Source organism: Neofelis nebulosa, chromosome 10 (genome assembly GCF_028018385.1).
Source record: "Neofelis nebulosa isolate mNeoNeb1 chromosome 10, mNeoNeb1.pri, whole genome shotgun sequence".
In the NCBI taxonomy this organism is placed as follows: Eukaryota; Metazoa; Chordata; class Mammalia; order Carnivora; family Felidae; genus Neofelis; species Neofelis nebulosa.
This window is the reverse complement of record NC_080791.1, coordinates 75,675,159-75,688,597: the sequence shown is the minus strand read 5'-3', so window position 1 is coordinate 75,688,597 and position 13,439 is coordinate 75,675,159. Positions and strand designations below refer to the sequence as shown.

The following is a 13,439-nucleotide window of genomic DNA, read 5'->3' as shown; positions in this document are numbered from 1 at the left end:
TAGGTGAAAATTGAGCAACAGCGTTTTTCAGTGTCATCCTTTCCACCCATATGCCATTATCAGGGGACACCATGGAGTCTCTCTGTCTTCAAAGGTGGTCCTTCTAGGCTGGGTTCCCTATGTGATTAGTCAGGTTTGCTATTCAGATACCTGGCAGGTCAGCACTAAGTGGAAGACCAAATCTCCATGTTAGAAAAGGTGGCTCTATAAAAAAAAAAAAAAAAAAAAGATGGTGATTTCAAAGATCATTGGTTCTGGGGTGAAGGGTGATCCAGAATAAGAAGCTTTGACATTTCTTGGACTGAAGACTGGAGAAAAAAAAAAAAAAAGGACATGTTCCTAAAGTTACAAAGCTGAAGCTGATTATCTCTGAAAGATATGATGAACATGTGGTCTCTGCAGAAATAACTGTGCAGCCTGCTCTCCAAGACCAAATTCTGGATCTGAGGCCAAAAAAAGCCTGACCTGTAAAACGGGTTGAGGGTGTGGAAGTGTTCATTGCCAGGGGGAAACCATTTATAATCGTTGAAAGAAGTGTAATTGTATTTGGGGGGGCAGAAAGGACTAGAAGAAAAATTTAACACCTGAATAGCCAAACTGTTCTGTTGTTACTTTCTTGACCTACACCTGAATGGTTTTCATTTGAGGGACAAAGAGAGGAAAACCACCTCCTATTTTTAAAAGTTGTCAGTAGCCAAGGGAGTTTCTTGGCTTTAAAAATCTTCTAAAAACTCTGACTCCTGAAAATATTAGGATCATTCCCATTCTATACCCATGACAAACTGAGGCCAACAGATCTGGGACTAAGAGGGCTAGAAAATGTCTCTAGAAATCAGATCTTGCCCCTCCCCCAACCCTCACCCCTCTCTGTGCTGTGAGTAGGCTATAGTTTGTAAGGTTTAACTAAATGGGCATGCCTTTCCGGTTTGCAAGGTTTGCAATGGGAGCTTGCAAACACTAGTTTCTTCTTGAGAGAGGAGTACGGGTTCCTGGTTTAAATGGAGAGTAAAGTCTGAGCAAAATTCCATTGTGACACTCCAGGCTTCGCTAAACCACGCCCTGCACAGACTTGGAAGGCTCCAATTCACTGCAGAGAACAGTAAGCCTCCATTCACACCATCGGTCGGGTGCGTCTGGTGCTCCAGGGCAAGGCATTTTGCCCCAGTCTCCTTCACATGATCTGTACATTTTCCCCAGAAGCTTCCTCAACAAGACAGACAAGACTTCTTCAGCACCCACCTCTGTGGGCTGTATCACATGAGCTACTTCTCGAAGCTTGGCCAATGAGAGGGGATGTCCTCCTACTTAGCACAGAGATGTTGAAAATTAAGGGTTTTTTTTTTTTTTTTTTTAAAGATTTTGTTTTCAAGCAATCTCTACACCCAACAACGTGGGACTTGAACCCACAACCCCAAGATCAAGAGCGTCATGCTCCACTGACTGAGTCAGGTATGTGCCCTGAAAATTAAGTTCTTCTGCAGCAGCCCCAGCTAGGTTTTAGTCTCTATCTATCCCTCTTGCCCAGGACAGCACTCTTTCCCTTGGTTCCTTCCATGCTAGACCTTTGTACATCTCTGATAATTTGGTTGCACTCAACAGGTTACCCCCTACATGGCCGGCTGCTCCAGGACCAGGCTTCTCTGCATCATTTCTGGTGTCTGATCACACTGATCAAATGTAACAGGTGCTCAGTAAATTCATATGGAATACACAAACGACTATGCCAGGCATGTGAAGCGTATTATTTAATTTACTACATCTACTAACAACTCCTTGAAGAGGTATTGCCATGATCTCCTTTTAAAAGGGGGGGGGAGGAGTCCTAGAGATATTAACAGGCCCATTAAAAATGACAGAATCATGGGCAGCTGGGTGGCTCCGTTGTTTAAGTGCCCGGCTCTTGGTTTTGGCTCAGGTCATGATCTCACAGTTCGTGAGTGTGAGTGTGAGTGCTGCATTGGGCTCTCTGCTGTCAGCACAGAGGTCGCTTTGGATCCCCTGTCCCCATCTCTCTCTGCCCCTCCCCTGCTCATGATCTTTCTCCCTCAAAAATAAATAAACATTAAAAAACAACAACAAGCCTCCCGGCTCCCCAAAATGAAAAAAATCAGGATCAAGTCTGGTGGGTCTATGTAACTTTAGAGCCCATGCTCCTGAATTATATCCAGCAGGCACTCAATACATGCTCATCCGCTTCATGGACTACTTCCTGAAGCAACCTGATGTAGATTTTCTCCTACTCAGTCCCTAACATGATACTCCCATATTTCCACTGTCTTGGCCCAAAGGCAGGGTTGGTGGCATACCTAATTTTAAATGCCTCCAGTATGGGAAACACTGCCTTCCCATGTTACCATTCCTTTCGCCCACAGGGTAGGAACTTTTTTGAGCCCCCTACCCCACCCTCCACTTCTCTGCCTCGGGTTTCTTCTTTGAACTTCCTCTCACATCTAGATTTGCACATTCTTACAAACCCTTCAAGGTTGGAAAGAAGCATTTGCTCTCTGCCCACCCTTTGGAAAACCAGACCCAAAACAAACATCTCCAGTGTGCATGGATGCTGTGGAATGTCAGAGAAGGTCAGCAGTGCCCAGAGTCTGCCCCACCCGATCCCTCCGGGGAAAGTGGTTTGGAGGGAGCCTTCTCGCAGTAGCCGCTGGGAGCGCTGCACAGCCCAGTGCGGCATCCTCTCTTTCTCTTCCTCATCCTCCCTGGCCGCCCAGCAGCACTTGACCCTGCTACCAGAAGTTTCTTCTCTCTGCTTCTGTTTTCCTCCCACCTCCTCTCATCTCGCTGGCTGCTCTCCTTTCTCTTCAGAGCACCCAAAGTTCAGTCCTTGGCCCTCTGGCTCTTTTCCATCTCCATTCAACCCCGTAGAGAACCCTCCAGATTCCAGCTTTCAATACCACCTATGAGCCCATGTCCACCAGATCTATGCCTCCAGGAGTCCCAGGCTGGTTGGCATGTCCATGTGGATGCCTCCTGAGCAGCTCTGACTTCAAATAGCCAAACCAGAGCTCCTGATGCTCCCCCCACTCTGCCCCATCTGCACCTCTTACCGATTCAAGAAACAATACCTTCACATACCCAGGTACTCGAGTTGCAAATCTAGGAATATTCAAGGATTATTCTTCTCTTTCCCCTCACACTCTACATCACCATGTGCTGTCAACTTTCTTCTTGAACACATCTTAAACTCACCAGTGCTATGAATTATCATGTTTCACCTACGATCTGAACGTCTACAAATCCAATGGTATCTACCTCCATGCAGCTTATACTGTAGATTTTTGGGTGGCGGTGTGTGTGTTGGCAGAGTGGGGGGGGGGGGGGGTACAAAAAACAAATAACCTGGGGCAATCTACACGTCAGGTGGTGGTATGTGCCATGGTAAAAAATAAAACAGGGGAAACGGAGGTGATGGGGAGTGCTGGCGGTCATGGGGGCGTCATTTTACACAAGGTGCACAGACAAGGCATTACTGAAAAGGTAACACTGAACAGAGACGTGAAGGAAGAGAATATCTAGAGGAAGAGTGTACCAGGCAGAGAACAAAGAAAGGGCAAGGGGGTGGTGTGATTAGAGTGCTCAAAGGACACAAACCAGGCCATCGTGGGGAGGATGAGGAGGAGAGTGCTATTGGCCTCTTATGTGGTTGCCCTTCCTCTCTATTCCTTATCTACAGAAAGGAGACTGATCTTTGTGAAACATGAATTCAGATGATCTTACATTCCTGCTTAAAGCTCTCCAGTGAATGGGCTGTCTGGCTGGCTCGGTCACTAGAGCAAGTGGCTCTTGAAGTCGGGGTCGTGAGTTCAACCCCCACATTGTGTGTACAGATTACTTAAACAAACTTCAAGAACAAACAAACAAAAGAAAACTCTCCAACGGTTGATAACCCATCACACATAGAAGCAGATGCAAATTTACTTTGACTTCAAAGTCTCCCGTGGTCTGGCCCTGCCTATCTCCATGGTCTCCTTTCTTACCACTTTCCTACTTCCTAACCATACCGCAGCCACACTGGCCACACGCTGGCCATCCCTTGTTCCCAGTCTCCACCTGAGGCTCCTTGCACTATCTGGGGTGAAGGCTGCCCTGCTCCCCACAGTCTATTTCCTTTCCCTCCTGGGTGTGGAGATTTCATTTCTTCCCTTGTGGGTGGGATGACCCTGTTCCGTGGACTGTGGACAGAGAGGACATGTGTCTCCTCCAGGTCTGGCCCATAAAACTCTCTAAGAGAAACCCCTCTTAGAAACCCCTGCACTCTCTCCCCTCCCCCACCTCACCTGCTGGCTGGACACAGAGCACTCAGCGAAGGACTCAGATCCAGTGGGATGGCTGGATCCAGATGGAAGGGGTCTTCCACGCAGGCTGCCCGACTCAGAACTGGGTTCTGAGCTTTGGGACTCCATGTATTACAGCAGCTAGGGTCACTGACCAGAACTAACCAGCGGTCCCTCTTGTCTTGAAGATCTCAGCTGCAATGTCGCCTCCTTTCCGGACCATTCTGTCTACAGTTGCTGTAGTACTCCATATCCCAACACCCTATTTTAATTCCTAGCATTAACCTAACCCTGAGCTGTTTTCTAGTTTATTCAGATTTACTTGTTTGATGTCTCCTTTTCGCCCTGGTCTACCAGAACTGAACTTTATCCGTCTTGTACGCCCTTGTAACCGGTGACTGGCATAGAGCCAGAGCAGAAGCTCCGAAGTAAAATAGCTACACTGGGTGGTGTCCCCGCTGGTCCCTAATCCCTAGGGGTGGGACTCTGGTGAGCATCACCTTAGGCCTCTTCAGAACATCTAGAGTTGTGCCCCGCTTACATGGGTTGTTACATACAATGTTTAAATCCACAAATAAGGAACAGGCGAGTTCCTTTTTCTCCTGGTCAGACAAACTGAGGTGCTCTGGGATGATGGCATGTGTGTCACAGGCAACTGGCCTCTTATTAACTTCTGAGGCACCTAGCGGGTCAAATAGGACTCACACTCTTGGGCATTTACCTAATTCTTTACACAAGAACACGGGCCTAGACGCACTGTGGCCCTGTCCTCAGTGCAGCTGCTAATCTAACTAAGTAAAACGGAGACCCCCCCAACAGAGCCATACTTCATGGGTGGGTGGGATTGCTGAAAACTCAAGGCCTTAGGCTGTTTTCCTGTCTTCCACTTTCTGTCTTCCATGGTGACCACGTGGCTGGTGTGCTGCAAAGACCTGGCCGAGCCCCCTGCTCACAGGGCATGCACCCATCTGGTAAGCTGGCCTTCGGACACTTATGCAGGCTGCTGTCATTAGCAGGTGCTGCTGTCTTCAGCTCCGGCAGCTGGATGGCTAAGCGGACTTAGAGTCAGCACCACATATCTGGCTTCCTGAGACTGAAGGAGAAGAGGAAGGAGGCCCTTTATGCACAGTGTCTGACTAGGCCCTCACGAGGATCCAGGGAAGCAGATGTAATTAATCTCCTTTTTACCAATGAGGAAACTGAGGTGTCTACAATGACCCACTCCCCTTGTCCAACCCTAGCTCAGTGGCTGTTTGGACCCCAGCCACAGCAGCTCTCTTCTCCTGGGTACTGGCTCATCTTACTAACGGTACCGCAAACCACACGAGCTCCAGGTCTTTCACTCTTGGCCTGGTATACTCATGGTCTCTAAGGGAATGCAGTCCTATGGGGCAAGGGTAATCTTTCTCACTATTCCAGGAGCTGACACCTGGGTCCCCACTTGTCCATCCCAAGCCATTCCTGACACACTTCTGTCTGCGGAGTCTGGGCCTTCTGTTATTAGATGGGGCACAGGACTGTCTCCCTATACCTCTGATGGAGCAATGATCAGTGGGTGCTCAGTGGAAATCACGGGAAGTTGGCGACTCTTCTCTTCTACCTACCTAGTTGCCAAGGGGAATAGCAGAGAAGCCAAGGTCACGTGAGCAAACGCCTATCTCACTTAACAGGAGCAGCGGCGCTCCCAAGGAGCTCTGTACAAACTGAGTCATCTAAAATTTACTATCCGTAGATTTCAGTTAATCAGTAAACCATTCAGCCATCAAAAAGAATGAAATCTTGCCATTTCTAATGACGTGGATAGAGCTAGAATGGATTATGCTAAGTGAAATAAATCAATCAGTGAGAGGCAAATACCCTATGATTTCACTCATACGCGGTGGGATTTAAGAAACAAAACAGATGACCATATGGGAAGGGAGGGAGAGAAGAGATGGAAACAAACCACAAGAGACTCTTGACGATAGAGAACAGAGGGTCAACAGGGGTAGGTGGATGGGAGATGGGCTAGATGGGTGATGGGTATTAAGGGGGGCACTTGCTATGATGAGCACTGGGTGTTGTATGTGAATGATGAATCGCTGAATTCTACTCCTGAAACCAATACTGCACTGTATGTTAATTCACTAGGCGAGTTCATGGAGATGAATCATTTTACCAAAGATAGAACCCTTTGGTAAAGACAACTGTCACTGAGTCTTCTCCATTTTTTTAACTTCCAAATGCTGAGTGTTGACCTTGGAGAAAAGAGTCAACACCAAATTTTGATCACAGAAGAATGGCATCATCTCTTTACGCTCTGTCACGAAAATGAACTGGAACTTCAGCAAAAACTGTGAACACGCATAACACCATCTTTCCTCCCAGTAAGATGGTTGTAGTTCTTTCCCATTCATTTATCTCGTTCAATCCTTAGGACAGGATAAGTAGCCAAGAACCATTATCCTACTTTGGCTAATAAAACAATGTAAACAGAGAGGTCAAGCAACTTGCTCATGGCTGCTACAGCAACGCCACTGGGACAACGGAAGATTCCTTTCTCTTTCAACCTCTCCAGTCCTGAAACTTTGGTGGAAAATGCCCAGTCCTATGAAACATGACATACGAGACCCCAAGGGGCAGACGTATCCTAACAGGACACCTAGCCCTTCCTGTTTGAGGGAGTTCCTAGAGGCCAAAGGCATCATCAGCCCAGCGTGTGTCCCTGACACACAGACTTACAGGGAGTTGGAGTGAGAGCCCCTCAGCAGCGGAGTGGAACCCGTGGAGCCATTGTGTGGTAACTTTGGCGAGGAAGGCAACGAAGAATCTGTCATCTCCTCGATGTCTGAATGAGAGGATGCAGACTTGGGGGACTTCTTCTTCCCGAAGGCTTGCTTGAAGGAGCTGCGTAACTGAATATCCGAGACTGTCAGCCTGGCACGGGCAGCCACCCAACACCCAGGCCTCGGCAACACAGAGACATGCAGACAAAAGAGCACTTAATTCTCCCACGACTCCCCCCCCCCCCCCCCCAACCAATGACAGAGGTTCCCAACAGCTCTCTTGAATCAGTGCAGTAAGGGAAGAAGAGTTATCTGGTGCTGACAGCTCAAAGGACTGGACCTGTGGGTGACATTCCATGCCTACTCCTGCTTCGAGGCTAGATGCCAACAGCAAGACAGAGCCTGGCTCAGCAGATGGATGTCAGGAGGATGAGGTTACACAGCAACAAAGCAGGATGCTCAGACATGGTGGCGGATGCGGGTGAGATTATTCATATCAATGGATGGGTTAGCTTGGTATCTGATATTAACGGTGGTCTTGCTTACCTCATTGACCTGCCAGGGAAAACGCAAGCAAAAATGGGGGAGGGGAAGGAAAAAAGACAATTTTTAACAGAGAAAGCCAGTGACAGGGAAAGCTTCGGACTTCTCAGACACGACATGGCTAATGATAAACACCACACACACAGGAGGTTTCCGGTAAGAACGTGAATCTTTCAGGGCATTAGGGGCATCTTCCTCCGTGAGGAAAGGCAAGGACTAGTGCTTCTGGAAGGCCCTATAGTCCGAGTTCTTCCAGCTTCTTTGTCTAGTTGAAATGACGGCCCCCACCTTCCTGTGCTTCTCACCCTGTGTCTTTTATCAGCCATCTCTCTGCGCCTTAACTTGTTTTTGGCATGTCTGTGTCTTCTTCTCTCAGCAAGAAGGGCTTCACTGCTGCACTAGGCCCCATCGCAGCCCTTTGGAAGATCTCCTCAGGAGTTCCCGCTATCCTGGCATACGCGTAAGAACAAGCAGGGAACTAGCCACCTGGCTTACTACTCAAACAGTGGGTGTTTGTGAGAAATTCATTAGCCATATTGGGTACAGGGAACTGGTACCTCACAAATTCCCCACATCATGCGACGGATCTGAAAAGTCCAATGAGAGTATTTATTCTAATGAGAATCAAGAGTTAAAGTGCAGGGTCTTCTCTGAAAGCCACAAGCACGTATTTTCTAGAGCCAAAAAGTTAAGTTTTGTCTTAAAAAAAAGGTCTTTTAAAAAAGGGATTTCCTTTTTCCTAAAATCCTTCTTTCCTTCTGAAAACATCCTGGAGGTTTTCTTAGCCATTAAAGAATTCAGAAACAGGCCATTCTGAAATAATTAATGGGATTTTTTTTACCCATCAGGATTTCATCCATAACGAATGGCATGTCCAGCGTGTGGTTGATCAAGTTCCCATTTCCTGCTTTTCACCGTATTTCCAGTTATAGAAACAGAAGGATCTAGTACACAAGCCATCAACCTAAATCCTTGCCTCTCCCTGTGGTCAAAGGCCAGGTGGAAGAGGAGATTGCAAAGATCAGACAGAATTAAGCTTTGGGATGATCTGAGAGTGTCAATTATCCATCCTCCCCAATTCTACCGATAACCTAGAACTGTCTTACAGCAAATAAATATGTTTTATTTTTTGAATTGGAGAAAATGGATATACACTGTTTTTCATAGAAAAGAATTCTCTCTCATCACCTTGACAATCAAGTCAGACCATAGTTACCAACAATATATTAGAAACAGCAACATACGTTAATCCTCTAAAAGGCACGGCGAAGGAGCTGACTGAAAGCCATTAGTAACAAAGAAAAAATTTAATCATTAGGAGAGGGTTGCACTGAACCGGCCTTACAGTCTTCCAGCGCAAGCGATCAATAACCGAAATCACTCAAACCTCAACTCCTCTATTGGTAGACCTCGCCACCCATCCAAGATAACACGAAATGAGGGAGAAGTATGTGGGATGAATGAGGACGTTGAAGCTACTCTGAACACAAGATGTGGTCAGCACTGACAGATGGGGCCCTTTGAGCACTAGCCCCCTTCAGGTCAATCTGGGGTATCCCTGTGCTGAAGACAGGGGGCAGCAAATGTCTCAGAACTCCACAGCCTCCACACAACTAAAACTGGGTGGGTAGGGGGCTCCTGGCTGGCTCAGTCCGTGGACTGTGCAACTCTTGATCTCAGGATGGTGAGTTCAAGCCCCATGGTGGGGGTAGAGCTTACTTAAAAAAAAATGGTGGGCGTGTGAAATATTTCCAGGAGAATGGGAAAAAAACTGCTCCAGACACCACAGCACAGAAATTCAAGCAGTTCATTGGGATTATGGAAACATGGAGAAACAATGTATTGGAAACTGGGTCTATCAAACTCGCTGTTTTGAAGTACAACTCTCCAGTTTAAAACCTTGTCCTAACTCCTAACATCTAAATTGTGACGCTTTTTTTTTTAATGTTTCTTTCTTTCTTGGAGAGAGAGAGAGAGAATATCTCAAGCAGGCTCTCACTGTCAGTGCAGAGCCTGACACGGGGCTCCAACTCACTAACTGTGAGATCGTGACCTGAGCCAAAACCAAGAGCAGATGCTTAACGGACTGAGTCACCCGGGCGCCCCTACACCATGACACTTTTACTTACAGGACGCGGTCAAAAACTGTTTAGAGAAAAGTTGGTTTAACGCTGTCACAGCAGTCAATTGTGTCAGTAAGCAGATAAGGATTATCAATGATGACGGGATAACTGGTAACACACACCCTCCACCCCAGAACAGCTAAGGAGAAACCACTGCAGAGTACCCTTGCTCTAGTGCCTGGAACTCTGTGGCTATAGCATGTGATGATGACGACACAACATGTATATGAAATGGAAGATGTGTATGCCACATAAAGTCTCATGAAACAGAAAAACTACAAGGTGGTGGTGGTTTCGTAAGTCCTGGTGTTTGGCTGAGCACAGCACTGAATCTGGTAGAAACCTATCCATAGGCTTCTTTGGACCCGCTCTCAAAGGCCTATGCTCTGAAGTTAAGAGCGAGCCTGGGCTCTTTCTGGGGTGGGGTGGGGGGCACTGGTCTGCTAGGACCCACGGAAGTCTTGGGATGCACACTCACCCAATTCTTCCTCTTCTTCTTCTTCGAGTCACTCTCTATGTTGCTGCCCACACTGGAGTGGCTGGTGGCACTGTTGATGCTGGAGACGCTGTCAGAGGAGTGCTGTCTGCGGATGCGGAGGTCTGCAGACTGGGAGGTACCATTTCCTGGAGACCCAAGGCAGGAGATCAGCAGCTGCTGCCTGGAGCCCAGTCCTTTGTCCCAGGGAATGGCTTTTATACCTGAATCCACACACACCCGAGTATTTCCCATTAGACACCACCTTTTGCTCTCAGCAGCTGGTTTGAAGATCCGTGAGCAGGTGGAAGCTACGCCCCCTTTAGTCAATTCAGTGAGGGCCCATTCTATCCGCTTCACCAAACAGAAGTCAGCGGAGGCTTCAAGACAATCCCCCCCTAACACCAGCTCTCTCAAGCTTGAGACAGGCACCCAATCCTGTTTCTGAACCATGACAAGTCACCTGTATTATCAGGCCACCCCGAGCCCCATTCTGCTCTGTACACTCCTGCTTCACGAGCCTTCTTTTGTCTCCTTGGAGATGCCGAGCCCATCTCATCTCGGGGTCCTAACGTGTGCTATTCCCTCTTCCTGGAATGCCCCTTGCGCTTCCTCGGGCTGGCCGGCTCTTGCCAATCCCTCCCATTTCGATCCTGTCATTACTCTTCAGGAGGCCTGACAGCTGAAATAACGGTGACGCCAGAAATCACACTGTCTGAAAGAGCAGTGACACCGAAATAAAATTTGCAGCCAGTTTTCTGCACGAGCACAGAACGAAATCTAAGAGCACTGGTGTCAGAGTCAGAGAGACCTGGGTTCCAGTCCCACTTCTGCATCTTATACTCTGGAAGTGACTCAAGCAGCCCGATGCAAAGGACCAGCACTGCGCTCATAAGGTTGTTGCGGAAACGAACGAGATAACTAATAATTGAAAACACTGAGCGGAGGGGCTTAGAACACAGCGCATGTTCCATAAATGCTAGCTATCACCGTTACTTCTACCATGACCACTAAGGCCACCGTTGTGGGAGAGGGAGGGCAACTCCACCTCACAGCTCCATTTCTCCCCGCAAGTAAGACACACGCGGATGAAGCAATTCGCTCGGGAAGATTTTCCTGGACAAATAAGAGATGCCTACTTCAGGGTAGCCCAAGTCAATATGGAAATACCAGAGCATGACTGAGGTTAAGGGCTTCAGGCATAAGGACACAGGCGAAGCGAAACACTTTGCCACTTTGCCGATGAAACGTATTTTCTTCCATTTTTGAGACATAGCAGGGAAGAGGTTGAGCCAGAAGAGCTACCTTCCCGGAGGCCTGGAGTTACTGGATTCAAAGTGTTTGCCTCCCAGGACCTGAGTGACTGACGTGGACACACACCCTGGGGCAGGGAGACTGCAGCGCGTGTTGTCAGGGGAGGGCTCCTAAGGGCAGGCAGGTTGTTGGTCTAGAAGGCTGCTCTCCTTCCTTTACCTTTGCAGTTGAGCTCTGGTGTGTTAATTACTCCATTAATGGCAGCCTGAGCAGCTGCGTTCTGTTTCTTTAGCAGCTCGATGGTTTTTCTTAACTCATTCAGTTCTGAATCCTGGGGGACAGAAAAAAATACCAGTCACCCTACCATCATTCTGGACCGAGCTCAAAAGAAGTGCGACTCGGTTTCAGCACGGGCGGGGAGGGAACGAAGGAGTTCCACAAAACCTCTGTCCCATGTATTTAGGTTGCATCAATCTTCAACGGGCACATAAGCACACAGAAGCCGTAGAAATAGGACTGTGAGATGGGTCACAGATGCTGGGGCCGCCCCTTCGTTTAGGTCACTTTTGCACTCAACAGACCTACTCTTTACGATTCAATTCCCATAGTTCAAGTGCACTAAAATCTCTACTACTCTCTGGAACCAAAGAGAGTATTATTCTTAGGTGTGCTGTTCATCCCAAGCAGGGAGGAGGGAAGCACCCTTTCTTGCTTTACCTTTTGCTCAGCCGTCATGGTCAAACTCTGGAGCCTGATTGTCATGTTTCCAAGACTCTGTTCAAAGGCTGCCACCAGGTGAGCCTGGAGGAGAAAAGACACCACCTCAGTTAGATCACCTTGCAAGGCAAGAGAGCCTATTGGGTGCTGGGTCTTAAGGACTGCAATCCTCACGGAGGCCATGTGAGTTAGCCCCCGCCTAATTCTTCAGCCCTTGGAGCCCCAGTCTCCATCTCTCTTTGGGATCCAGTCACTCCAGCTTTTCACATCCTCAAAAATCCCATGCTGCTTCCCACCTCAGGGCCTTCAGATGTGCTTTCCCTGCTGTCTCCCTAAATTTTACACAACCTTCTCAAGAGATGTAAGCTCACGCCTTCATGACGGCTCTCTCACGTTCACCCTCAAAAGCACGTGGACTGCTGACCTATGTGCATTATGGTGTCACCGTCAGAGACACATGCTCTCCTGTGACTGCTGCTTCATTTCTATCTCCTCTGCTCTACGGCACTTTTGTTCACTAAATGCCAAGCTCACAGGAGAGGCTCATATCAAGCATGTTTGTACAAATGGAGGAACAAAGGGGCGCCTGGGTGGCTCAGTCGGTTAAGCGTCCGACTTCGGCTCAGGTCATGATCTCACGGTCCGTGAGTTCGAGCCCCGCGTCGGGCTCTGTGCTGACAGCTCAGAGTCTGGAGCCTGTCTGTGTCTCCCTCTCTCTCTCTGCCCCTCCCCCGTTCATGCTCTGTCTCTCTCTGTCTCAAAAATAAATAAAACGTTAAAAAAAAATTAAAAAAAACCAAACAAATGGATGAACAAAGCGGTTGGCATTATTTTGCTTGCTATAATCCTGGTTAATAAAAAGTCACTGAAAGTCCCATCTGCTACCTCCTTGGAGAAACCTTCCCCTGTTCCTCCAGGGAGGTAGGGCTTTCCCCCAAGGCCCCTCTCTACTTTTATACGCTTCTGTTAGAACACGACATCAGACACACCACTATTCTCTATAGTGCTGGGACATCTTGAAAAATACGTATCCCACTTTCAGACATGTTAAAAATGTAGGGGAAAAAAAACATGTATCTTAGAATTGAGAAATGCGGTGTTTTTCTATCTGCCCCTTTCTCCGCAACCTTCTTCAAGAGTAAGATGCAAGCCTGTGTCCTAACATGAAGCCTCTTCCTTCCTCCGTACAGCAGCAGGTGAAATATCGGTTGGTTGACTGTGGATCCTGATAATATGGTTAAAACCGAGAATAAAGAATGGACAAGTGAGCTGATCC

General features: G+C 47.9%; 1 protein-coding gene across 15 annotated transcripts in view; it reads right to left on the bottom strand.

Moving 5' to 3' along the window:
• Window positions 1–13,439, bottom strand: part of NAV2 (neuron navigator 2) — a 741,392-nt gene that overhangs the window by 28,460 nt on the left and 699,493 nt on the right. For 12 of the 15 annotated variants that reach the window (XR_009249837.1, XM_058688453.1, XM_058688452.1 and 9 more), the window contains 4 exons: window positions 12,164–12,247; window positions 11,666–11,777; window positions 10,196–10,416; window positions 7,008–7,180 (listed from right to left, as the gene is read on the bottom strand). Coding sequence is in view for 14 of the 15 variants with exons in the window: in XM_058688453.1 (XP_058544436.1) it covers window positions 7,008–7,180; window positions 10,196–10,416; window positions 11,666–11,777; window positions 12,164–12,247 (590 nt within the window). In the remaining variant the exon portion in view is untranslated. The remainder of the gene's footprint in view (window positions 1–7,007; window positions 7,181–10,195; window positions 10,417–11,665; window positions 11,778–12,163; window positions 12,248–13,439) is intronic. The other 3 variants (XM_058688446.1, XM_058688449.1, XM_058688450.1) reach the window with 1 other exon arrangement.